General features: G+C 39.8%; 1 protein-coding gene across 1 annotated transcript in view; it reads right to left on the reverse strand.

The window, feature by feature from the left end:
• The window catches only part of ryr2a (ryanodine receptor 2a (cardiac)), a 106442-nt gene extending 81226 nt beyond the window's left edge, over window positions 1-25216 (reverse strand). The window contains exons 1-20 of the mRNA XM_034119635.1: window positions 25201-25216; window positions 22287-22361; window positions 21370-21448; window positions 20345-20457; window positions 16015-16114; window positions 15023-15119; window positions 14062-14136; window positions 10204-10360; window positions 9643-9807; window positions 9360-9481; window positions 7820-8003; window positions 6372-6507; window positions 5704-5799; window positions 5194-5312; window positions 4657-4790; window positions 3919-4160; window positions 3213-3405; window positions 2551-2755; window positions 2335-2439; window positions 40-143 (exon numbers count right to left, since the gene is read on the reverse strand). Of these exons, the coding sequence (XP_033975526.1) occupies window positions 40-143; window positions 2335-2439; window positions 2551-2755; window positions 3213-3405; window positions 3919-4160; window positions 4657-4790; window positions 5194-5312; window positions 5704-5799; window positions 6372-6507; window positions 7820-8003; window positions 9360-9481; window positions 9643-9807; window positions 10204-10360; window positions 14062-14136; window positions 15023-15119; window positions 16015-16114; window positions 20345-20457; window positions 21370-21448; window positions 22287-22289 (2429 nt within the window). The 5' untranslated portion in view covers window positions 22290-22361; window positions 25201-25216. The remainder of the gene's footprint in view (window positions 1-39; window positions 144-2334; window positions 2440-2550; window positions 2756-3212; window positions 3406-3918; window positions 4161-4656; window positions 4791-5193; window positions 5313-5703; window positions 5800-6371; window positions 6508-7819; window positions 8004-9359; window positions 9482-9642; window positions 9808-10203; window positions 10361-14061; window positions 14137-15022; window positions 15120-16014; window positions 16115-20344; window positions 20458-21369; window positions 21449-22286; window positions 22362-25200) is intronic.
• Window positions 25217-26954: the final 1738 nt, after the last annotated feature.

The raw sequence follows: 26954 nt of genomic DNA on the forward strand, positions 1-26954 counted from the left end.
ACATTTAAATTCATTGTTATTTAATGTCTGATATATTACTTGAGAGTCTCCAGAGACATCTGTAAGTTGTAGCTGCGTTCTTGTTCAGGAAGCTTTGAGAACTCAACCAGACAGGGGTGTTGCCGCTTGTTATCGTCTCGTACCTGAATCACACGGAAAAGAAAGAGCAACGGTTAGGGCAGAAAGAGAGCCTGCTGTTTGGCACCCCTCTCAGGACACAGAGCACCATGGGAGGCCTGGAGGAATGTAGTTATAGAACTGGAGTTACGTCAATAACTCTGTTCTCTAATAGGTTTCACTTCTGAGTGTTTGGGATTTGTAGTTTCTGAATATACTGCCATACAACTGGGCAACAACTGAGGACCCTCTTGGGGCTGAGGCTGAGCACTGCAAGAGTCCCACAGGTGGGTGAAACTGACTGACTGGATGGTTTGACAAATGACTGCAGAGACTGGGAAACGCTGTATTTAAAACACACTGTAATGACCTTAAAGTAAGCATTCAGCCTCAGCCTGTGAGGGGGGTGTAATTGAACACATGCAGTGGTTGATAATGAAAATAAACGGAACCTCACAGGTACCACATGTTTTTTTATCTGTAACAGATTTTTACATCCTCTGTTTTCCTGCCTGTTTTATTGTCTTTCCTGGCCTTATTAGTTTCACCTACTTCAATTAATATGTAATCACCTAACCCCCTGTCAGTGGTGGAAGAAGTACTCAGATCTAAAGTAAAAGTAGAAGTACCAGAGTGTAGGAATACTCTGTTACAGTAAAAGTCCTGCATTCAAAATGTTACTCAAGTAAAAGTAGAAAAGTATTAGCATCAAAATATAGTTAAAGTAGCGACAGTAAAAGTAGTCATTGTGCAGATTGGTCCATTTCAGAATAATATATATGATATGTTTTATAATGATTGATCATGAAAGTGTTCTCAAAGCTGGTAAAGGTGCAGCTAGTTTGAATGACGTTGTATACTGCAGGGTAGCTTGTGGATTTACTCCAGGTGGAACTAAAGTCTGATTTAACACTTGATTATATTTCACATCATTAAGACTAGAACAAAGAAATTGAAAACTCAAGTAAAGTACAAATCCCTCAAAATTGTACTTCAGTACTTGAGTAAAAGTACTTAGTTACTCTATTCTTCTGCCCCAGGTACACCTGCACTTTAGTGCCTCATTGATTCAGTTTGTATCTCAGTCCTGCTTTCTGTTAGTCTTGGTCAAATCCTAAGTGATCATGACGTTCTGTCCTGTTTTGCCTTGCCTTGTCTAGATCAAATTGCCTTGTCTAGAAAGGTATTATCTGTTAAGTGCTCACGTGTTCTGCATTTGGTTCCGCCTTGCTCCTCCACCCCCCACGTCAGGACAGGGAGATACAGTTTCTGTTGACACAGAGTGGTGTAATCTCTGATGTGCAGAGCACAGATGAGTAGCTAATGAGCAGGCTCTTAGTTCTGTCGTCTCATTCAGACCTGAAAGCAGATTTACTGAAAGAGGCAGATTTAGCACCTGGTGCGATGTTGCTGCTGTGAAAACACAATTAGCTGCACAGTTGGATAATAAACACAAGAAGACTGATTTTTGTTCTCTTACAGGCTGCATTGAAAGATTTCTAAAACTGAATTTGCTATTGAGGCTTTAATCTGAATTAATTATAACATTTAATACATTTTATCTTCAGTTTAATTGTATTTGGTAAAATATGATGGTCTTTACTTTATACAGTATTCATCCACAATGTTCAGATACAAGTTTATCATAAAAGGAGGAAACAGCTGGTGAAATTATAAATGTAGCTGTCAATTTAGTTTAGATTATTTTGTGAGCACAGGAACAAGGATTACAGCATATAGACTGATCTGATATGAGAAGAATCCCACTAATTGGTTTATTCTCAATCTCATTGTTTCATTTATATCATTTTCTGTGAGCATAGGAGATGATACTCACATGAAAAATGTATTACAGCTTAGTGGTAGAAGGCCTGCATAAAGGTAACTTTATTGTCAATCTTCCAGTTTGTGTGTACAGACAGAGAGATCGAAATACCCACAATCCAGAATATAAAAAGAAATGTATATAAAGTTACATATAAAAATATGTGTGCAAATATGTATATATATACATTTATTTCTCTGCATATTTAACCTTGTGTAGCTTTTACATGTATCTGAATGCATTTAATTCAGAGTTGTTTTGTGTTTAGAGTGCTTATTTACTTATTGAAACCTGAGACCAACATGTGACATTTCCATCAGACAAATATAAAACAGAAATAGGCTTGTAATGAGTGTTTTTTTCCACTGTTGATCTGTCTGTCTGATACTCACTGCACCGTACGTCCAGCCCAGCTCTATCTTGTTCATCACCCACAGTTCATGGATGTTCTCTGCAAGCTTCTCTCTGATCCGCTCCAAGTGAGGGGGCAGCACAATCTACAAACACACACACACACCCAAAATGAAGCAGGATGAAATAGCATCTAATAGTAAGGAAATGATTAACATGCTTTGATTTATTTTAATATTTGATTATGGTGTGAATACCTGGCTGGTGTCCACAGGGGTGGGGGTGAACGCTGCCTGGCTCATGGTGACGGTGGGACCCAGCAGGTCTCTGGCTGCAGTCTGGTCCTGACTGGCCTCCAGCTTCAGCTTCTCCCTGGGCAGCACTGCCTCAAAGCAGGGGGCATAACCCGGAGGAGGGAGGAACTTAAACTCCCCATGACGACCCCCCAGGAGGAAACGCACCCTGCAGTGAACAGATGACAGGAGGAGAGAAGAGAGTATGATTTCAACGTTGATAAATTGGTTTATTTAATTTCCTTAACACCAAAGAAGACATGCTGTACAACCACAAAACCAAGTAAATTCACTTGAATGAATATTGTATAGGCAAAAATGTATATATGTACAAAAAAAAAACCTTTTAGATACAAATACTATATACCAAATGAAGAAATGCACTAATCCCCTAATATAATTAGCAAGAAATAAGAAAATAATTGTTCATCTGGATAATAATTAACAGATGTGTAGCCTATTTTATCCTAAGTGTAAAGGTGAGTCTGCATTCTGCAAAAAGTCTGAAGGTAATCTACCGTCTTTTTGGAATCTTTATAGTTTTATGTTGAATGGTCCAACAATATAAACTCTGCCATGAGGGGTGGGAACAATAACTCAATATGTGTTTTCAGTAAAGCACTGACTTGACTCCTGCAGAGAAGCTGGCCACAGGGAAGAAGAGGCCGTCAGAGTTGAAGTTCTCGAACATGCCTTGAACCGGCTGGCCGTTGATCCTGAAGGAGATGCTGGGCACGCTGAGGTCCAGGCAGCAGCTCACCACGTCCTCGGCACTCAGGAGGTGCTGATTGGGTGAGCTGACAGTCCGTGCAATGCAGCCTACACAGTGAACACAGGTTCACTTTGAGTATGCAACATGTGAGCATCTGAATAATAAATCTCCCATTTCAAACCTTCTGTATGGACATCTGTTTGAAAGTCATTTCATGTAAGACCTTTAAACACTGCATAATTTGATCGTTAGCCCTGGGCTAAGAGTAAGCTCAGACCCTTTTTCATTCACACATTAAGAATAACCCAGGGTTAAAATAAGCCCAGGGCTATACGGTTTACGTTACTGAGTGAAATCTGCATTTAACTGGAGAAATTCCACCGTATACTATAATCTTTCAGCCACTTGTTTAGTCAATTTTGAGAAAAATCTGCAAAAACAATACACCATAAGTGTGGCATAAAATGGGTTTGTGTGAATAATTAACAACAGACTGTGCAGTGAATGCTTTTTCTTGGTATGTGGTTTTATAATTAGCTTTTCCTAAGCCAAACCTATTTGTGTTACCGTCATCTCTTTCAATACAAACACACACACACACAAACACACACAGACCCCACCTGACCAGAGATGGAGACCATCAAAGCCATAGGAGTAAAGGTCATCGCCCACCCCGTTGCCCCCCCACCCCTCGCCCCCGCTGGGGTAGGGAGCGTAGCCGCTGGTGTTGGCCCAGCCCACTCTGAGGTGAGAAGCCTCCGCTGTGACGAACGGCAGCGCCTGATCCACGATCAGCTCGTAGTACCACTTCCTGTACTGAGCGGAGCCGTCACTGACACCCAGGAAGATGTTGGGACGCATGCTGTAGTGAGGATGAAGCAGATGAGAGACTGTCAATGATCTGACTGAAAATTACCTAAGGATTTGTCGTTGTTCGTTATTTTTGTAGCGTTCTTTTTTTTACTGTGGTCATCATAACCTCTTATTCATTAATATGATCAGAATCAAAATCAGAGTACTCTAATTATCCTGTAGGGAATTGGGATCCATGACAGTTGCTAATACAATGAAACATAAAGAACATTTTATATAAATATGTATATAAAGATAAGAAGTGGAAGTAAGATGTGCAATAAAAAGATGCTAAATAAAACAAATATAATTATATCAAACGTGAGAAATAAAATGTTTAATACCAAATAGAATTATTGTTTTTAATTAAAAAATAATAAGTTAAAGATCAGGTTTAAGATAATAGGATTTGTTGTGTGTGTGTGTGTGTGTGTGTGTGTGTGTGTGTGTGTGTGTGTGTGTGTGTGTGTGTGTGTGTGTGTGTGTGTGTGTGTGTGTGTGTATACCTGCTTACGTGGTTGATCAGGCGTGTCTGCAGCAGCAGGTCTCTCCCTGGCAGCAGGTTGTCACAGATCAGGTGCTGGTTGGAGCGCACTGCCACGCCGTGACACACACACAGAGAACACAACACATCCAGAACCTAGACGGTACACACAAGCCAGATATGTCAGTGTTTAAAGATACCTTACTGTTACAATACCAACACACATACAGCACAAACAGAGATTGACATGAAGGATTCTTGATGGATTTGAGTGATTCAGCTCGATTCTTTTGTCTTGAGAAATGTCTGTTGTTATCTGGCCCCGAGTGCCTTTCAGGAATTTAACACAATATTTTCTATTTGACAGAGTTAAGAAACATGACTAAATGTTTAAATCACTGCTTCTGGCTGCTCTGTTCTTCCAGCTCTGTGTCCTCTCTGCCTCAGGGTCAGCCCACAGACTGCTGGGAGCGTTTTCACACCACACACGACTATCCATGGGAACTTGTACAAATAAACTGCACATGTACACCAATGCGGATAGAGTAGGTGTCTGTACCTTGTAGTTACGCCCATGCTTGTCCAGCAGAGATATAATGGATTTGATGTGTCCCTCTTTGATTATGTTCAGTGCCTCAGGACTCTCCACCAGCACACAGTGAAGCACCTCTAGTATACCTAGAAATACAAAATATGTAGAGTAAGAACGACTGCATTTGTACAGAAAGCATTTACAACCAGGGTCCATATTCACAAATCATCCTTAGAACTTTTGACTGGTCAAGACTCTTATATTCTATGAGTAAGTCACAAAGAGCTTTAGTGACTCACAACCAGTCAGCTGTGTGCCAGTGTTGGAATATTGCAATATTATATTGACAATGGACTTTTAAAAGCAAGTTTTTTAAGGAGAAAGAATAGGTAAGGATCCAATCAGTCTGCAGAACTATACAATCTCAACTCATCAAAAAAAGATTGGCTTTCTGCCCCTATAACATATTCACAATAATGACCAGAGGTCTTTCACCTGCAACATTATCACTTTTTCCATAGAGATATGCTGACCTACCAGAAGAGGCCTCCAGTCTCTCCAGTCTGCTGATGAGCCAGTCCAAAGAGCCAGAGAACTGAGCACAGTTCTTCCTGTTCCCTCGGATCAGTGCAGCTGAGGAGACAGGAGAGGATGATGGTAACCCACAGTACTGCAGACACTTCTCTCTATTCCTATGTCTTTGTTCATCTCCGTCCCCTCATTAAAACATTATTGATTTTTAACCTAATCTTTCCACTTAGACAACTTCTTATTCATTTAAGTTATATCACGCAAAACCAGAATACTTTAATTTTCCTGTAGGGAATTCAGTTTCATGACAGTTGCTCCTTTTAAGAATGAAATTAAATAATAAAATATAAAGTAGAATTAAAACAAACTTTAACGAAAGTTAAAGAAAGTTAAATAAATTAAGTTAGTTAAACAAACATAAGAGGGTAAAGTAAAAAGACTATTACAAAACTAAATTTGTTGATTTATTTACTAAACAAACGTTGATTTACGCATAAGAAATTAAAGTACAAAGGTAAATATGATATGAATTTCAATTGTATTTATTTTCATTACTTACAGCACTTTGTAAAATCAGGTTAAGGATGGTAAAATGTGTGTGTGTGTGTGTGTGTGTGTGTGTGTGTGTGTGTGTGTGTGTGTGTGTGTGTGTGTGTGTGTGTGTGTGTGTGTACCCAGTAGCTGGTAGAGGGAGTTGAGGATGGAGCTCCAGGCCTCTCCAGCCTCTCTTCCTACTGCCTCAGCAAAATGAGCTGCACTGCTGTACACGTGGAGACGGTCGATGCACTCCAACACCAGGCTGATCATGCCCTGCACACACACAGAGGATGATGCATTCACTGGCAGATTGTGATGCACATCCTTATGGAAATTATGTGGACAAGAGACACAGAGAGCATGGCAGTACGCTTCACTGTGAAGGCACAGCTGCAGGTAAAGGAGAGAAAGGCTACATTCTGAAACATTTAGTAGTCTTGAGTACTGTCACGTTGGACACACTGATCCAACATGTGCATGTCCGCTGTGTGCTTGAGGAATGTTGATCACAGTTCAATGGAACACTGTTATTGATGCAAATGACACAGTATCCTTATAGCTCAGAGTGAGACATAAAGGTTTTATGTGTGATATATTTTAAAATGTTATCTTTAAAAATAACTGATTAAGAAAACTTCCTGACATATACACAGAGAAAACATTGATCCATGATTAAAAGACAGTGACTGTGATAAAACAACCATCTTATGGGACTTTTGGGGCGGGAGTGGTTCAGTCTGTAGGGGATTGGACTTTGGACCGAAGGGTCCCGATCGGACCAAAAAAATACGGAGTGTGGACTGGTACTGGAGAGGGGCCAGTTCACCTCCTGGGCCACTGCCGAAGTGCCCTTGAGCAAGGCACCTAACCCCCAACTGCTCACTGGCGCCGGCTAGACTGGCTGCCTTCGCTCTGACCTCTCAACTGCATGTGTGCATATAACTGTGTATGTATGTGCATGTTGTCAAAAGTGTGTACTGTATGACCTGTATAAAAACGCATGTGTGTGTGTACGACAGAGTGGAAACTGAATTTCCCCCTCGGGGGATTAATAAAGGTCCATCTTCTTCTTCTTCTTCTTTCAATTAAGTGTCAATAAGGGACATGTAATGGCATAATCCTAATGTAAGATTTTACTTTGAGTGGAACTGTTGTAATTTATTGTCTTTTATTGTGATTGTAGTAATGTGTTTTTATTACATGTACAGCACTTTGGCTCGACCAAAAATCGCTTTTAAATGTGCTTTATAAATGTGCTTTATAAATGTGCTTTATAAATGTGCTTTATAAATGTGCTTTATAAATGTGCTTTATAAATAAAACTTGATTTGATCAGTAGGTTTTTTGTGACCTTGTATAGTTATTAAACAGGTCTTAAAAAGAAATCCCACTTGATACTTATTCATGGGTATTTACACACACACACACACACACACACACACACACACACACACACACACACACACACACACACACACACACACACACACACACACACACACGTACACACACTCACACACACACACACACACACACACACACACACACACACACACACACACACACACACGCACACACACACTACCTCTTCCTGAAAGAGGTTCTGCCGGTTCTTCAGAGCTCTCAGGCGGTTCTGCTTGTCTTCATGTTCCAGATGATCTCCAGGCGGTTGGAAGTAGCCAATCAGATCCTGCAGACTCAGACTGACCGAGTCTATTGGAAGATCGAGACTGGAGCCCTTCCCCTTTTTCCTTAATGTGTCCAGACCCCTGGAGCATACAGAGTATTATAATTCATAGTGCAGTACAAACCTAAAATCATGAACATTTTGCCTCATTAAAAAATAATTACATTGGGGATTCAGATTTTCACCAAAGGTCATATATAAAGGAGGTTTATGGAAACCCTATGCAATTTTAAACCATTTCACCTTAAATTGCTGATTTAAAGTCTATACTTATTAAATGTCCTTAAGTGAGTTCTGCTGACTGATGTATTATTTCTTGCTTCTTTTCCACATGAGTTGTCTTTTAAGAAAGGAATCTTTGTTGTGACAATTTTCTCAGTTTGCAATGTGAAGTAAGATATGGTAGAAAATACGTAGGAAGTAGAAAATGTTTTGTCTCAGCATCATGGCATTTTACTGCATTAAGTTGAATGTTTACATGTAAATGTCTGCTTTTATGGAAGCCCTGAAAAGCAGTAAGAAAAATATATTCAGGTCAACCGTGGCCAAAATGAAATATATATTTAAAGGGGACCTATCATGCAAAATTTACTTTTGTACGTCTTTTATACATGAATATGTGTCAGAAAACACAACCCTCTCTCTTTTCCTCCATACCCAAATCTCTAAAAACGGGGCTGCAACGGATCTGATAAAAACTGATCCAGATTTTAAATATCTCTGACGTCAGGAACGAGGAGCTCCGCCTATATGGCCAACTCTCCACCTATCAGGGGAATGTGGGGTTGGGCCACGGCTGGCCATTGCCGATCGAAAGCGCTGGAGACGCTGTAGTACATATGCCAGGCCTGTAAGTGGCGCTGTAGTCTGCCACAAAAGCAGCGAAGAAGACTTCCCGCGCATGGTTGCCATGGTTACCCTTCTGTTTATTCTCCGCTGTGGCTTTTTTTCTCCCTCCCCGAGGCAAGCGTTTGCTCCTGCTGCTGTAATTCAATGCAATCCCTCCCCGTCGAGGCAAGCACTGTAATTCTTAGTTAGATTTTTTTTCGCCGGTCAACATGTCCGTTAAAGTTTAAATCTTCCGCCTGCAGCTCATTTGCATTAAAGCTACGTCACAGAATCAGCCCCCTGCAAAAACAGGGCTGGAAAGAGCAAATAGAGCAAAATGAGGCATGGCTAAAATGCAGGATCTGTTTGGTATTTTGAAAAAAAAACTATATTTATATACTTTATATAGGTATGGCCCTACAATATATTGTTCAAATATAGCATGATAGGTCCACTTTAAGCTTAAGTTTCAGGGTATTAACAATCATCGTGGTTCTTTTGAATTTTAAACCCACTTGCACTACTATTTGCTTCGATAACTCACAGTAAATGTCAAACTGTCCTTTTTGACTTTTACTGTATGATTATGATGTGTGTGGGCGGTAATCACCTGATGAAGAGGTTGAACAGGAACACAGTGCTGCGGATGACTCTGGCAGAGCGACTCTCCTCGTGTTGAGACCGAGACAGCGTCAGCCCGTCGTCCATGTGACCCTCATGGTGCATGATGGCCTGAAACAAGAGGACGCTCTCTAAATACACTCACCTCAAATTGAATTATCACACTGAATTTATCCAATTATAGTATACTTAAAAGAAAGTAGAAAAGATACTGTAAGACTATTGTTAAAACCTTCATTAAAACCTGCAGTATAGTTGAATGCAACAAGTACCTTTCTCTGTACTCCCCCCATGCGTGCACACTTGGCATCAACAGTCTGGTATGTAAGCCACAGGCTGGTGTCAACATGTTGGATGTAACACACAGAGTCGCCATATTTAATGTCAGGAACACCCATCCCATCCACCTCCTTCTTCACCCCTGGATCCAGCTTTTCCTGTAGGAGTGAAATAGAGAGGGGAAAAATGTATATAGCAATTAATATGAAATACAACTTAAATAAGAGGCATAGGGCTGCTTTAATGTATCATTTTTACTATTCAAAATTCCAAATCAGGCTTGGTTGCACTTGACCTTGACTAATACTACTAATAATATTAATAGATTACATTTTTATAGCGCCTTTCAAGGGACCCAAGGCCACTTTACATGGTTTAAGGACAGACAAAAAAACAAGTAGGGAAAATAATAAAGTAAAAATAAATAAATAGCAGTGGGAGTGTGATGGGTTAGCGGTCAAAGGCCATGGTGAACAGGGGAGTTTTTAATGATGACTTGAAGATGTCCAGGGAACATTATGGCCATGACAGTGTTGTGAATGATGACTCTGTACCTTGGAGGACCTTAAACAGAAGGCTGTAGACTTGACATCAGCTTTCTCTTTGTCCATCAGCAGCAGGGATTTGTCTTCTATCAGACTCAGATACTTCCCTGTGGTCACGTGTCTCAGTCTGAACGGCTGACCCCAGCGGATGTGACTCCCACTCCACCTGGACAGAAACACAATCAGAGATGTAAATACTAAACGTAGAATTAGATATAATATAAATCCAAATGGCTGACACTCTGTTGGGTTTACGATATACCTCCAAGTTTTTTGTTGGTCTCTACATTTTACCTACTACATTTCATACATACAGGTGAAACTTAAATGAGCTACTAACAGACATTACAAATCATAAATAACCTAGGTCAAGGAAAAAGTGGGCGATTTAAAAATGACATATAAAACATCTGCACTCAAGTAAGTTTCATTGAGGCTGCACTTAAAAACATGGATCAAATGACAATGTGTTAAGTTGTTGCCGATAATACAAAAACAACTCTGCTCTTTTCATATGCTAAACACCATAGCCCTACCCATTATCAAGGTCACTGGATTCATGCCCTTTGAATGGTTGCAGAGGTGTTTATAGTCAAAGTCATAAATGAATTCCCTAATAATAACTTAACATTGCGAAGATATTGCAAAATATACCGCACAATAGCAAGAGGACTGACTTTCTCATCTGATTACCTGCATTGTTTTTTTTGTGTGTGTTTCATTTGTTTGTTTTTTTGTTTTCAGAAGGGGATGATCTTATCATTGCCAAAGAAAGATTCCTCTCTATAGCCCTGTGATGTCTGTGGACATGGCAGATTCCATGCTAAGCGTGATGCCGGTAACTATAGAAGTGCTGATGGGGAGCGCAGGTGGTATGCCAGAAATGGAGCCAGAAAAACTGGCAGCAATTCAGAACACTCATGGCATCATGGCAGGGCTAAGAGGAGTGCAGGAAGAGGTCACATATTGAGAGGCCGTCTGACAGGAGTAGAGCTCAGACTGACCTTTAGTTATTGCCACAAACATTCAGTAAATTGTTATCATCTGACAGCTTAGAAACTCTGCTCTCACCCAGCCTGTTTCTAGCAGCAGGCAGCTGTTATAAGCAGAGACAATTAGCAATACAGCTAGCTGAATAACATAATGGAGCATATCGCTGCTGAAGAGCCAGAACAATCTAATTTGGTCACAATAGACTCTGCCAATATTCTTTACAATCTTTACAGCCTGTTTTATTTCTCCCATGTGGCAAAAGATAACTATTTCAGTTTTAAATCTTGTACTGTATGGATGAATGAAGAACATGTTGCAGAAGCTAAATGAGAAGCCTGGAGGCTAATGTTCCCTAACTCCAGCACACAGTGCTGTGCAGTCTAGTCACAAATGTTCACAGCACAGAAGCAGCAAAGCTGCCAGACTTCAGCTCCTTTAAGATATGTAAAGATATGTGTCTGCCATGTGTCAAAAACGATCTGTAGTTTGTTTACTTCTGAGTTTTTGTGATTGTGACTTGCTTTATTTACTAGCAGATTAAATTAATATCATTCATTATGACTGGAAGAAATGTTGTTTGGCTATTCCAAAGCCCTGAGATTCTCCATGTTCGATATGTGTCAGAGCTGAATGGAACACTTGGATGGAACAGACCCATTATTAATGTTAACGTCATGTCCATGGGCGGACTGGCCATCTGTAGAATCTGGAGAACCACAGAACGGCCGGTCGTCAAGGGTCGTTGACGGCCGGCCCGGCCCTTTTAAAAACAATTGCTTAACGTCATAATTTAAGTTGCGCTGACGGCCGACAGAGGGCGACAGCAGCCGCTAATGCAGTTGTGTGGTTCTTATCTGTCAAATAATCACACACGAAGAAGAAAAAAGACCGGTCAGAGAGCTGAACATATGATGATGGTGTATCATACGAAGAGAAGGGATTAGACAGCAGACAGGGAGAATGAAAAAACATGGATAAAAATCAAAGAAAACTAAAAGAAAAGGGTGGGGCCGAGAAGGCAAGAGAAAAAAAGGTGAAGTCACTAGCAGGTGAAGCATCTAAATGTCGCAAATTGATAGACCTTTTTGGCAGCAGCGCTGCTAGTGCTACTAGCACTACTAGCACTATCAGCAGCTTAGATAGCAAGATGATGAAGAGAATGATGAGGGCGCGAGTCTGAGTTCAGATATACAGCCAGCCTGCGTTCATCATGAGGGACAGAGAGTTGAGCTGGTGGAAGAACCAGCTCAACTGGCACGTACTGTACAAGTGCAGGGCAAGAGCAAGAGGTGGTAAGCACTATAGAGAAGTATATTCGACCGAGTTTTTCCAGTTAGTGTGTTGCTCATGAAAGCAATAAAATAAATAAAACAATTGTTACATGAGAGTAGGTGTAATATCTAATATTTAAAAAAATGATGGATCAAACAAAAGTGTATTACTTGTCAACATTTATTCAATTTTGACAGTTCACTAGCGCCCATGTTTTTCCAACATGTGTCATCTAGCTCATTTGTATTCATCTCTGTTGTATTGGGGTGATCGAGGTGATCTCAAAATCTCTGAAGAAAATCAATCTTATTGTGTATGTGTAGTAGAAACCACTTCAGCTACTGCAACCTCTTAAATAAAAACTCATGCAGTTCCATGCAGTAGTAATACTAGCACATTTTAAGGAATAGTGTAACATTGGAGCAAGAAACAAGTATTAGCATGTTAAGCACATAATTAAAGTCAACCTTTCAGTTTTCTCAGCGCATGGTTTGCCAGATGCATTTGGTGAGCACAGGTTTTGGTTTCTCAAGAGGGTCAATGATACCCCCGTCAACATCACTGTGATGAAAATACTCTAGAGAGATTTGCAGTCACTACGGCCTTCTGAAGTTCAACAATAAATAGTTATAGCATGGTACTCTCATTTTTTTTAGCATTTGTCAAAGCCAAGCTAGCGGTTCACTCGTGGGTTACAAACTCTACAGAATGTGGTTGGACTATGCTAAGCGTTTTTTATTATTATTTTGGTTAACTGACATATTTGTGTGTTACTGTTTGGTTTGTTGCTTTGTGCAGCAGACAAGCTTTTTTAAATGTGTTATTTGTATATAGTCTGCTGAAATATGCTGAAAGCTGTTGTCTATCATTCTTAGTTATATTTTGATTCATCAGTTAAAAGAAGAAAGGCTATTGTGTCCTCTCTTCTCTCCTCTCCTAGTCTCTTTTTGTCTTGTTATTTTTTATTTTAGTTACTTTATTTCTTTATTATGTGGAAGTATTTATTATGTTTTTTTTTTAAATACTTTTGACCACTATGACAAATGATAAGAAAGGTATCTTGATTCATCAGTGAAGCTAAGACAATTGATTTTAGACAAATCTGTTTCATGTTATTTTGTATGTGTGACATAAAAAGAAAGACGTCATATGTGTTTTAAAAATGAAATATAATTGTTCTGTATAACAACAAAAGAGCATTATCACAATGAAAACCTTGAATGGCTTAAACATGGCAACAATTTGGTCAATTTGGGCAACCAACCTGGAAACAGTTGTCAAACTTACAGTCAACTTTCTATTCTGCTGATATTTTACAACTATTTAAGCCATTTAAAGGCTGTCAAGGCAAACACGGTGAATAAAAGTAGTAATATGTTGAACATAGCTGTTTTTTAAAGTAGACTAAGAATTACTAATGAATGCTTAATTGTGAACACTGTGAGGAATCCCCAGCAGCAGCTTGACCGAGGACAACAAGGTGAGAGCACATGAGAGATGTACACACATAAAACACAAACAGAACTGTGAGTAGTGATCATGTCTGCTTGTTTATATTTGTAAATGTGTGGACAGAATGTGTGTGATGCATGTTGTACTTACACCACCCGCAGTGTCTCCAGCCTCCACAGGGACCTGGCATGACTGGACACTGCTCCCCCCTCATAGTGCACTGTCCTGGGGGGGAGAAATTAAACAATCACACCTTCAAACATCCTCTCCACCCATGATAGTGTACATTCTACAAGACAATGCAACGTAGTACATGTAGATAATGCACTACCTGGATGACTCAGTATAACCCTCAGCACACAGTCAGGAGGAGAACACAGTCTCTCTCAGCGGCACTGTTTAACAACATGGCTGTCCCCTTGAGGAACATCTTAAAACTACAGTATCATTATTAATACTCCTCTGTGTCAGTCACAGCAGAGAGCTCGGGATCTGATGAGAGTTTGCTTCTTCTTTCCCCGCAGGTTATGGTAATTTTATTAAGGTGGAAACAGAATACTGTATGACTAATTTTCGATACGCTAGGGTGAAGAGCCAAACTGAAGCAGAGGAACATGTAGAAGACATCACTTTAGAACTGGAAGAGATGCAAACATATGTTTGTATGGCAATATAGTATTGGTTAAAAATGTACTCACAGCTCCATTGCCTCCTTTTGAGTTTATGTTTTTGGTATTGTGGACCCGCTCAGATTAAATGTTTGTTTATTTTCTTTGTAATGTATTTGGTGGAAATGATTGCACTTTTGACAACCTTAGTGTATACAGCAGAACAAATATACTCACTGTAGGTATGACATGGATTGACTATTACTGTGACGTATTATTCAGGTTTACAGATATTACGCTTTGTGAAAGTAGTCTGAAAAAGCCTATTTGGCAAAAAGATCCCATTTGGAATTTTAAATGCATCTTATTGGACATGTGTTGTTACTGGGGTAGCAATGTGTATAACTGAATGACAGCAATTAAACAAGACATTTACACTTCCCCTTGCGACATGTGAAAGAAAAAGCAAATACATTACGTTAAGAATTATCAGTGCACATTACCTCCTCTGCTCGTCCCCATGTTCCCCAGACGGAACAGTTAGACACTCGTCCATGTGACCGTGAAGGAGGCGCAGGACGTCCCCTCCTATCAAAAAACCTGCAGGAAACAGGGCAGGAAGGAGGAAAAAAAGGAAATGACATTGGAGAAATAGAGGGGAAAGGACAGCTCAAATAACTAAATAATTAAACACCCCAGCCTTGCCTAGGAATTTAGAAACTATTTTGAGCATTCTGATGAACATGACTGTGCTGACATGAGAAGAAGGAAGTAGGAATTTATGAAAAACTTCTTCTGGACGGAACTTTGAGATGTTAGTCTTTGCAGACCATTTACATGCACAAAAACCTATAGAACACACTACAGGAAAGGGAAACCCTAAAATGAAGAATAGGGTCGAGTAGAAGGAAACATGAATAGGCTAATCATGCGACCCATCTGTTCAGATATAAATAAAGACCAGCAGAGCTGCCTAAATGAACACCTGTGTCTTCAAATCATGTCATTCTGAGCATTTAGGGGGATGATAGTGGCCTACACGAAAGGCAGCAACCCAGGAAAGTTGCATAGACTTAAACAACCTAACCCAGACTCAAAACGCTTGATTTTAGTGGGATGTAGACACTATTGTCTAACAATTGCATAAAAGAAAATCAAGATGCTGGTCGAGTCTGCAAATCAAGAGAATACATTTTCAATAGTGGAGACACAGCTCCAGAAATGAGGATACAGTACATACTGCTTACTAGAGTACTCACTGTGTTCATGTAAAAACAACTGTATCAACTGTTGTCTTTGAAATAATATTACATTTGCATATGTGTTGAGAAATGTAAATGCAACTACACATGGACATCTGTTAAAAGTGATAAAAAAGAATGTACAAAAGCAGGAAGCTAAGATAAAAGATTAAAACAATCAGCAAGCAAGAAAGAAAGAGAGAACAATGATTAAAAGAGAGAATTAGAGAGAAACGAGGAGACATAGGCTGTACCTTGTGCTACTTCACTGCCAGAACAGATGGGAGCCACACTCCATAATGTCTGCTGGAAGGCTGCGTCTACATGGAGGCTGCCGTTACCGTAGGACAGATGCTGCAGGGAGAGACACACAGGAGACAAATACAATAAATCCTTTACTGACCCATCAGACAGAAATACACACAAATATGCCTCGTCTTATGAGTAAGTCTACAACTTTAGATGGTGATATAACATCATTTCAAGTTTCAAGGCTTTTATTGTCATGTGTGCATAGCTAAAAGCAGTTTTAATGCTTATGGATTATCAGAAATCATTTCAAAGGGACACAGACACATTGGATTAACCTATGGATTAACTTCAGCAGCGTTTTTATCGTTTTAATGCCATTGAAGACCACTTTTGAGCAGACGACAGAGACAAGGTAACCATGTTAGCATTTTTAGCTACCTAGCGCCACATGTTTTGATGTCTGTTTTTGTTTATAACGTCGCAATTTTGTATAATTGAGTGATAATGAGGGTACCCATCGATTCTGTGTCACCTCACGATGTGAAACGATGTCATGGATGTGCAGAAAAGATAAATAATAAGGTTTTGTGAGTGAATTTCGGTGCAGTAATCTGTTAGCAGTTTTCGCTCGTTGCTAATTCAGAGGCTCATCGTTAGCATTGTGGGTTTTATTTTGAGAAAAAAAATAAAAATGATCAGTTAGATGAGTTTCTTCCCGTTACATGGATATAAAACATTCATAGTTTATTAAATGAACATGCCCTCAGACACTGTTTCCGGCAAGATGTTGCGGCAGTGCCCCGGTACCGGGGTCTCTCGGGCTTAACAGGTTCATTAATATTATATAAAATATTTGAATTATATGAGTGTGGCTGAAATGCTAACAGGAGCCTTTGGCTATAGTTGAGTTTAGTAAAGACCAAATGGTTTTAGACAATTGAGTTCCTGAAGTGTTACAGAGGGAAAGGACTTGTCTTTGATTTGGTCCTTGGAAAGGTATCCAGATGAAGAAGACTTTTGTGGCTTTTGAGGGTGGCCAAAGGTTTTCAAATGGTGCATGCATTAGTGTGAACATCCCTTTAGATCAGGGATGGGCAAATGGCGGCCCGGGGGATTAATTTATAAACAACGTAATTAATAAAAAATAAAAATAATTTATTTTTAAATGTTTTACTTGTAGTACTGATACCGTCCACTAGACTCCTAGTTACGTCGCGAGCTGCGTACATGATTTTGTTTGGCAGCCAAATACCGCAAAATAATCTGTGACGCTTTTGTGTGTATTGTGTTCAGTGGTGACTGGTCATTAGGGGCAGGTGCCCCACCTAGTGTCAGCAGAAAGTATTACAAATAATGATTACAAAAAAATGCAAAGAAATGCAAAAAGATTAATAAAAAAATATATAAAATATATTTTAAGATCATGTTTAATCATCTGATTCGTCTGTACATCCCTGTTCGTCCCTCTCACTGTCTAAGTGAATGGTGACTGTAAAAACTACACTGCGCATGCTCAGATAAATTTTCTATTTAATGTGTGTGGCAAAAAAATAATGACCATAGGGGCACTGAGCTGCCATCCCCACCATACGTCATCTCACATAATTCAGAACTGATTGGCTGTAAGTACGTGTGCCGCGAAAAGTGTGGTGTGTGAAGAGGAGACGAGAGAGGTGCAGTGACGCGTCCTAAAACCAGGAAGTAAGCTGCGCATGGGATCCCTCGACAAAAAACCAATGAGATTTCTCCATAGGATTTTAGAAAATAGCTTGAAATAAGATCTGTGGGAAACGTACCTGTTAGATAAATGCACGTTTTGTTCAGCCGGATAATATCCACATGTCTACCCTACTTTTATAATTTTCTAATCATAAATCTATCGATTAGATTTATGATTCGACTTTTGAAACTACAAGAAGATAAGGAGGACTTTGACAAAAAAGTCATAGAGATTTTTGTCCAGAAGGATAGGCAAATGGACTTCATCTTCAAGTCAAGGTAAGGCCACAATTTTATTGAAAATGGGATCTTACTAAGAGAGAACAATTCAATATTTAAATGATAAAATTACATTTTTTGGGTATCCTTTTGTTGAACTGTCTGTTTAAAATTAATCGAAACATCAGACTAAAAAAGCTTTTGAAAATAACATTATGTTTTGATTTAGGTCAAAATATAATATTTGTAAACCTGAAGAGTCAGTGCCTCAGGAGCCATGAACCTCACTGCACGTCACTGCAGAAGCTTGTATATAGACATCTAAGTTTTTTGTGCACCACCACTTTTGTACATATAAAAACGCCACTGATTGTGTTTGTTTCCCGGGGAAACACTCACAAGAAACACAGGCTGCTGTTATGCCTGCTGTGACGTTAAGTGCAATTATGCCTTTACAAGCTTAAAAGTTGTATTTATCATCTGAATTTGGTGAAACAAGTTTAATATTCTAAAAACCAAGACTTTGTTTATTTGAAATCAGATGAAAACAAACTGTCACGGACCCTGCCGTGTTATCTATGATTACTATACGCTTTTCATTCATAATTTCAGCGGGAGGGAGGGGGAGCGGCGCTGAGGAACAGCAGAGTGTGGGTTGACAGGTGTCTGTGTTGACATCCCCCTTATTGTGGAATAAGGGGAATGCAGAGACAGGCTACAAGTGTCTTAGGTTCAAGTTAGACAACTAATGTCTGGGTTAGTGTTCATGACTTCATGTTTATGTCAACTTAATGGTTCATCTTAATGCACACACATTTTCCGTGCTTTCCAATAGTTTAAAATAGTTTTATTCCACTGTTAAATAACCTGTTCAATACAAACATGCCACTTGTAAAAATTAAATAACATTTCTGTGAACTGATATTTGTTTAGTGAGCTTATTAGAGAATGATCTCTGAAAGATTGTAAAATGTCAATGAAGATGTCAGACTTAGTTTATTTGTTAATAACTACATACAATACATGGAATTTGTGTGTGTGTGTGTGTGTGTGTGTGTGTGTGTGTGTGTGTGTGTGTGTGTGTGTGTGTTCCAAGTGAATCTGAGGCCCCCCGGTGGCCAGTACATACATTAAGTGGCCCCCACCACTATCCAAGTTGCCCATCCCAGATATTTTTTAATATCTCCAGTTTTAAACGATATTTTTGGTTTACTGTCCTATAGTATACATTGGAATGATTTCAAACCTGTTGTTATTTATCCTAATAATTATAAAGGAGTGCCTTGGAAATATTTGTTTACATAAATTGTGATCAAACCGTTTGAGACCCACTGAGATAACTTAGACTAAAGTGAACTATCTAAACACTCAGACTCCTTTACCTCACTGAGCTCTAGTTATCAGCCTCAATCCAACAACGCTCGGAGGCTTGCTCGCACTTTGGCTGTGAGCTGCGGGCGCCTGATAAGTCAACATCCCCCATTTTCATCACTTACAGCGCACATCGTACAGGGCAATTGCGAAATGTTGCCGGCCCGGGGTGCAAAGGGTGTTTACGTTATTCAATTATTAATGTAAATGTATTATATCAAGGGCAGAAAATTAGGCAGAATACAAATTAAAAATTAATTAATTTTTATTTTTTTATTTTTTTCTCCCAGCGCAGTGCCCCTCCAGATCTGGCGCCCTAGGCAATCGCCTAGTTCGCCAGTGCCTAGGGCCGGCCCTGGACACACCAAGCTGACACCAAAGAACTGACACAGACGGACCCCGACTGTTGTGTCGCCTCACGTCTCCTGCGTCTTGGCCATGTGTCGCACTGGAACACACCGCAAAGACTTCAGCCGACGGCCAAGTAGCACGTACGAACTGCGCATGCGTGAGTGACAATAACTCTCCTTACCAGCAGGCGGCGGTAGTGTGTATTTGTCATTCAAAAGAGGCAACAACCGGAAGACAGACTGCGTGATACACCGAGAGAAGAAGAACAGACTGCGTGATATAAACAAACAACAAATAGTGTGTGCGTTCCATTTTCACTCTACAGCGAGAAGCTCATGGGGCTTTCCCGAACCTGTGTCGAGAGCTGGAGTTAAATGAAATCTCAGATTTGCCTTCTTAATAGTTTGTTTGGGTCCCTCACTTCCGTTTCGCTTCTCATGCACTGATTCGCTAGCTGAACAGCCAATCAGAGTGATTTCTTTGACCGACAGCCTTTGGCCGATTGCCTACCGATTCGACATGTAGAATCGGTAGGTTTTCGGCCAAAGAGTGAAGGTTAAGGAGGGAATGTAAAGCTCATTAAAAAGGAATAAAGGAAAGAACAAAGAAAATATAAAGAAAGTGAGTGTGAGAGTAAGATTTGATCCACCTCTCTACACAGATGCTACTTACCAGATATCTTTCAGAGGACACGCTGACCAGGATGAGATCATCCCCCACTCTGACCTTCTCCCCCTCTGACCGCTGCTTTGATGCTGGATGGATGGTCCACCAGCATGCCTCGCCTACATAGTAGGAAACACACACATACACACAAAGCAAACTATCAGAACACATAGCAGACATGGGACTCAGAAAGGAACATTAAGTCCTGTTCTGGTACCTATCACCTCAGCCTGTGTACCCACTTTGGTAGCCTACATTTGTCTTGCAGCTGTTTTGCTTATAAAGTGCACCATTAATACAGAAGCAGGTCAAGAACAAAAACAGGGCACACAGTGTGCTTTGCAGTGGCTTATTGTTCTGACTTTGTTAACAAGAGGAAACAACAGTGGAGAAGCACCAGGAGTCATTATGACACAGACAGAAACAACCTGACAATATCATAACACGGAATAAAGACTTTAGTTTAATTCCAGAAATGACGCAGAAATACCTAACTGGACCAAGTTGAAGCCATTCAACAAAGCCTGCTCAGAGCTAACCTCTAGAAACAGATGTGTTCATGTTTGCAGAATATGAAGGCTACATTTCTGATTTCAGTTCAAGTAGAAAGGATCAATCAGGTTTCAGCAGGCTTTAGTTGTATTTAGATAAACAGTCATTGACCAAAATGCTCTCTCTGAACCCATCAGCTATTTGACAAAGATGTTGCTTTTTTATTAGCTTTAAATTAAGTTGAGGCCATCTATTTGTGAAACAATCCTGTCATAAACGTTGTTACAAAATTCCAACTCCATTCTCAAGTCTCAAGTTGCTGATCAGACTGCAAACAATGGCAGTCACACAGACGAGGAAGCCTCCGTCCAGATATCTGGTAACAGTGGAAGCCCTGGAATATTGCTCCTTAACCAATGTGGAATGGTTTTGTTGGTAGTTCATGACTTCAAGTGAAACACTACATTTCGTCTTCATTCAAAATAATGATTAGAGCCGTTTTAAGACAGAAGTTAACAACAACTGTGTTTAAGCCATACCTGTTGTATCTTCCTGCAGTCCAACGTCAAAAGCCAGTTTATCGGTGGATGAGCGCGAGGTGGACAGACAGCACAGGTACTAAACCGAAACACACAATTAGTTACTTCAATCCATCTGATCAATAATGTAGATCATCTTCTAATTATGTTAGGGAATTTGCAACATGTATTTTGTCTGGAGAGTTTCTTTGTGTGAGTATCTACTCCTACCCTGGCAATAATTACAGGTACCGTTACATTTAGAACATTTTCAGCCCAGAAAGAAACAGTATCACCTTTGAAGATTTTTCACGGAACTAACATTGTTTACTTCATATGCAGTTTGAGTCTGAAGAGATCATGGAAAGAGTAGAAAAGGTCTTTGCAAAACTTCATGCCAACAAAAAAGGTCATACTTGCTAATCCAGATAAAAAGCAGAGAAACATGTATTATTCTAAAAAGAATATTTAAACAATGAATACATTACAAATAATTAAACAGTTTCTGCAATATAATGATATTAATAGTATGCATTGTTTATATCTATAATATTCTTAGATCTAGCAATTTGACAACTGCATTTTTATGATTTTCTCTGACAATGTTGTTGTTAATAACAGAACTACCTGTAACATGTCAATTGCTTCAATGCCATCTGAAATATTGACTCACAGAGGAGCAGGGCGAATATTACATTATGCACTACTACTCTTGGAATATGTAATTATTTTTCCAAATGAGCCTTTAGAAAGTTAAAGGTTGAGATTTAAAGTAATTGCCAGTTTAAAATGAAAAGAAAATAAACATGACAGAAAAGTTCTCAGACTAACTGTGTGTGTGTGTGTGTGTGTGTGTGTGTGTGTGTGTGTGTGTGTGTGTGTGTGTGTGTGTGTGTGTGTGTGTGTGTGTGTGTGTGTGTGTGTGTGTGTGTACTGACCATCCCACTGTAGGAGTGTCTCAGCAGGACAGCGTGTCCGTACAGTAGGGTGCGATGGCCGCCGCCTTGGGCCGTCTGACGGAGACACAGTGACAGAGAGACAGAGACAAACAGCAGTTACTAAAGACACTAAGAGAAAACAGTGAGAAACAGCTTCACAGAGATATCAATAAACAGTAGAGACAGAAAGGTCAACAAACAGATGCAGACAGGAGGAGAGAGGGGGAGGTCAGCTGTACTCTACTATAGCTCTTTATCTGTAAAGCTGCAGGAAAAATATTACCTGCGAGTCTACACACTGCAATTTAAAAAAGAGTATGCACTATACACTGTAATGTTATCCATCCATCATCCTGCCACCACAGTAGATTTCAAAGGCCCTTGTGAAGGAGATAGCATCCCTAACTGATGGTATAATAACTATCCTCAGTGCTGTCTATTCAACAATAATCAGGATGATGATTCGGGCCTCTGCAGTGAATAAAACCTGATCAGGTGCACTATTGCTTTGTGTTTGGAGTGCCTCCTGGTGCATTTATTCGAACGCTCCCTATTCACAATGTTTTGCTTCCCAAACAGCTTCACTTTACTACTTTAACAAACCTACAAAATGAATAAAACATTTGAAAATATTTTTGATTATGTTGCATGTTTCATGTGCAGGTATGTGTTCAAACACATTCTGCTCATTTTCAGGTATCAGTATTCAGTGCCTCTACTGGGACACGTCTCCATGCTTCAATGTTCAAAAAGCTCTTTATTTTCTCATACTGCCTGTGCTGCAGCACCTCTTTTCACCCTCTGTCTGAAACCAGAGAACCCAGTCTGCTCTGATTGGTTAGCTGGTCGGGTCTGTTGTGATTGGGCAACCGCTATGAGATTTGTCAAAAATGTCTCGTCCCCTAGCCTATCACGTACAATGTGTTGGAAAGTCAGCCAATAGAAGGAGCGAGTGGACTTTGGGAGGGAAACTGTGGGATTTTAGCCTTTGCAGACCATTTACATGCAAAACAACCTACTGCATAAAACGAGAGTGGAAATCCCAAAATGCTAAATAGGGCCTCTTTAACTTTCAATTGGTGAATCTGATGAACATTTGAAGGTTTAGTGTAAAGTGTAAGGTGGTTCAGGAGCCATTTAAAAGGTTGAAGTGGAATAAGATCCTTTTGTTTTGATGACAAATAATATTGTTTTAAAATCTGAATTGGTGTAGTTATGTTGTTCACTAGCATGCAGCCCAGTCAATATTCTTTCAAATGAGACCACATTTTCTCTCAACTCTTCAGTTCCTTGTCCCTTCTCCCCTCCTCAGCACTTCTCAGCTTGCAGCAGGACTCCAACACTGAGCCATGTAACTGAGTCCTGCTTTCTGACTGACATTTGTCTTCTTAGCAGAAAGTGCTCTAACACAACTATCTGTGTGTGTACATAATGTCTCCTGCTGCACTGCAGCTATTCTGCCCTACTCCCAGTGAACACACAGTGCAGTGCAGCTTCACAGAGCAGGGCTGCCTCAGATACACATGTATTTATGGATGTGTGTAAACAGTGGGTATGGGATACAGACAAACGTGCAGAGAAGAATATTTGTGAATCCTGTTTTTATTTTTTAATCATAAATCAGACATCTATGTGATTGAAGCTTACTGAGGCAGTTATTGTCTGTATTGAGCTAAAACACATGCTGTTCCTGAGGTTGGCCTTCCAAAGATCCTCCTACAAGTATAGTCGAATATACCAAATTGTGTAGTTAATACAATATTTATTTTTTCTGCTTGGAATAATTCAGGTATTCCCTAATGACACTGCATGTTCAGCAACTGTTAAAAAGGATGTTATTGAAGCCACATGCTTCAATACTCATCTTAAACATAGATGAGTAATGCTAGATTGATGGTAGTGGTGATTCAACCTCTCGAAAGGGCTCTCCAGTTTGTTGTGTTTTATGTTCCTTTGCTGTTTACTCTCCTATTCTGGGTCAGGCATTTGGACTTTATTGATAAGGGAAGAGGTGGATCTGTCTGAGTCATTACAGAAGTCAAACTGGCTACTTTGGTTCTGTCTGCCACTCTGAAACCTCCCTGCGAGTGCTGGCAATCCTCTACTGGAACATTTACTACAGAACAGTTTTCTATTCTGGCTCTAGTGGGGACCTCCTTTGGATCTGGTCTCAGCAAAGTCCTGATGCTGGGGGTCATTTCAAAGGAATAGTTCAACATTTTTGGCAACTGTTAACAATGGTTGACTTTAATGTCTGTGTGCTAAATATCGAGCTACAGCTAGCGGCTGATAGCTATAATATTAACTTTTACAATAGTGATCACAAATAGCACGCCCTACTCCGATGTTTATGTGGGCAAAATTAAGATTATACTCTATCAATGCTTGTAGATGAAACTATAGCAAAAGGAATCGAGATCCACCATTGGTTGCAGCTGTGTGTTGTCATTATGCATATGCTTGTCTGCCATATTGGAGCATGCCAAGATTCACTAGTAAACAAATACAATGTGTATTGTGAGATGCAGACACCTTTGCGAAATGACTGTATCTATTAGAAAAATTTGTAGATTTGCACAACATGCAAATAACGTGCCGACTCACGTTGCCAGAAATATCTGCGCCTGGTTAAAACATAGATAACTGCAGAGAAAAAGATGCAGCTAAAAAAACCTGTGTATGTGTGTGTGTATGTGTGTGTGTCTGCCTCAATATCAGCTTGTATATCTTTCGATACTGGATCTATTTTCTTTTTGTACTACAGCTTGACATTCAATAGATAACAAAAACACATATTAGTATGGGATCGCTCCTAGTACTGATACTGTTGATGCTCATGACAGTGACTGTTATAACCAACAAAAGGACGGTGGGAACCATGACACACACAGACATCGAGTGGAGGCACACCTACCCATATTTCCACCACTACATGCTGTGTGGAAATGAGAGAGAGGAGGAAAAAGTAAGTTGCCGTAGTCATTATAAACACGACACATAAAAACACACATCTATCCAACAGTTAACACTATTGGATTATGAGGTTATGACAGTGAGTATAAGGTTTTATAGTTGAAATACCCTCTAACTGAAGGTAATGTCTGTCTGGCCTATGCAATTTGAAGCTCGATAAGAGGATCAATACTAATCTTCCCAGCAAACTCTGAGCAATAGAGAAAATAAGAGTTTCCAAAATGTTGAACTATTCCTTTATAAATAAGACGGACATTTTATTTTTACAGTTAAGGTTCATATGATGGAGTGTCTCCTATCTTTGAGGTGTCTTGAAGCAGATTTCTAATGCGAGCGTTTAGACTCCTTGTGGGTGAAATTGTTAGTGTGTGATGATAACAAGCAGCCCCTGTGAACTCTTTCAGCAGCTGTGGTCCAGCTTCAGTACATCATGCATCAGTAGAGACCAGCTGAAAACACAACTGCTTGTATGTGTGTGTGAGCGCAAATGTGTGTGTGACAATGCCATCCGAAATGTTCAATTCAAGTATACAGTATATAAAAGAAATTAACAACCCTGTGGCTCGATTTTAACCTTAGAATATTATAATTACCTTATTACTGAGAAACAAAGGAAAACAGCAATAACAGTTTAAAACGTATTAGACTCAGTATTAAATTCAAATTTCTCCGATCGAGGACCCATTTTTCTTATTTTGTAAATTCTGTATTTGACAAATTAGCATGCTTGGATGTCATCTATCAATTTAATGTAACTTCTATAAAAAAAATAAGGGGTGAAATCTGGGCTGATCTATCTTGTGAGGGATAGGGGTTAAAGTTTACATTGACTCGAGCTCACTTCGGATCCAGCTTGTTGTTAATTTAAGCTTTATTCTTTGTAAATACTGTGTATTTGAACTGCACCGTAACAGTAAATTGTCATAATCCTATGTTTGTTTGAAGTTTTTGATCCAAATGTGTCTAATTCTCCTGTTCTTGTGTATTTAGTCTGTGTGCTTTCACTTTTACATAATGTTTCGCAGCAATTCAAAAAAGCTCCCAAATTGCAGAACACAGAGCTGCAAGAAGTTTTGTTGCATGTTTTGAAAAGGACCAAAAACTAAATTAAAGACAAACTGACATGGCACAATTAACATGGGAAGAAAATCCAAAAGGTAACGCAAGGATGACTTCAAAATGAAACCGCAAACCAACTTCAAACAAACAAATAAGAGTATAATACTGTGAAGGAGACAGAGGAGATTGGCCCTATGATGCTGAGGCTCTGGATGTTGTTGGGCAGTGTTGGCTGACATGCTATTTATCACATGGAGGTCAAGGAAAGTGTCACCAGAATAGTGGTCCCCGTGTCTAAAAAGAGCTAGTGGACCATTAGTCCAATCGCAAATCCAGGAGGAGGAACAGTGGACCAGATCTTTACCCTCTGCCCATCCAGTCAACATGTGTGGGCTCAGAGAACGATTTAAACCTTGTCCTCCTTGTAGTATTTTCGGGCTGTGTGTGTGTGTGTGTGTGTGTGTGTGTGTGTGTGTGTGTGTGTGTGTGTGTGTGTGTGTGTGTGTGTGTGTGTGTGTGTGTGTGTGTGTGTGTGTGTGTGTGTGTATTTTAACACTAACCCCGTCAGCCTTGTCCTCAGTGTTGGCCAGCATCTCCTGAAGGGCTCGTACCGACAGCGACTGCTCCAACACAAAA

Source organism: Trematomus bernacchii, unplaced genomic scaffold (assembly GCF_902827165.1).
Source record: "Trematomus bernacchii unplaced genomic scaffold, fTreBer1.1, whole genome shotgun sequence".
NCBI classification, from domain to species: Eukaryota; Metazoa; Chordata; class Actinopteri; order Perciformes; family Nototheniidae; genus Trematomus; species Trematomus bernacchii.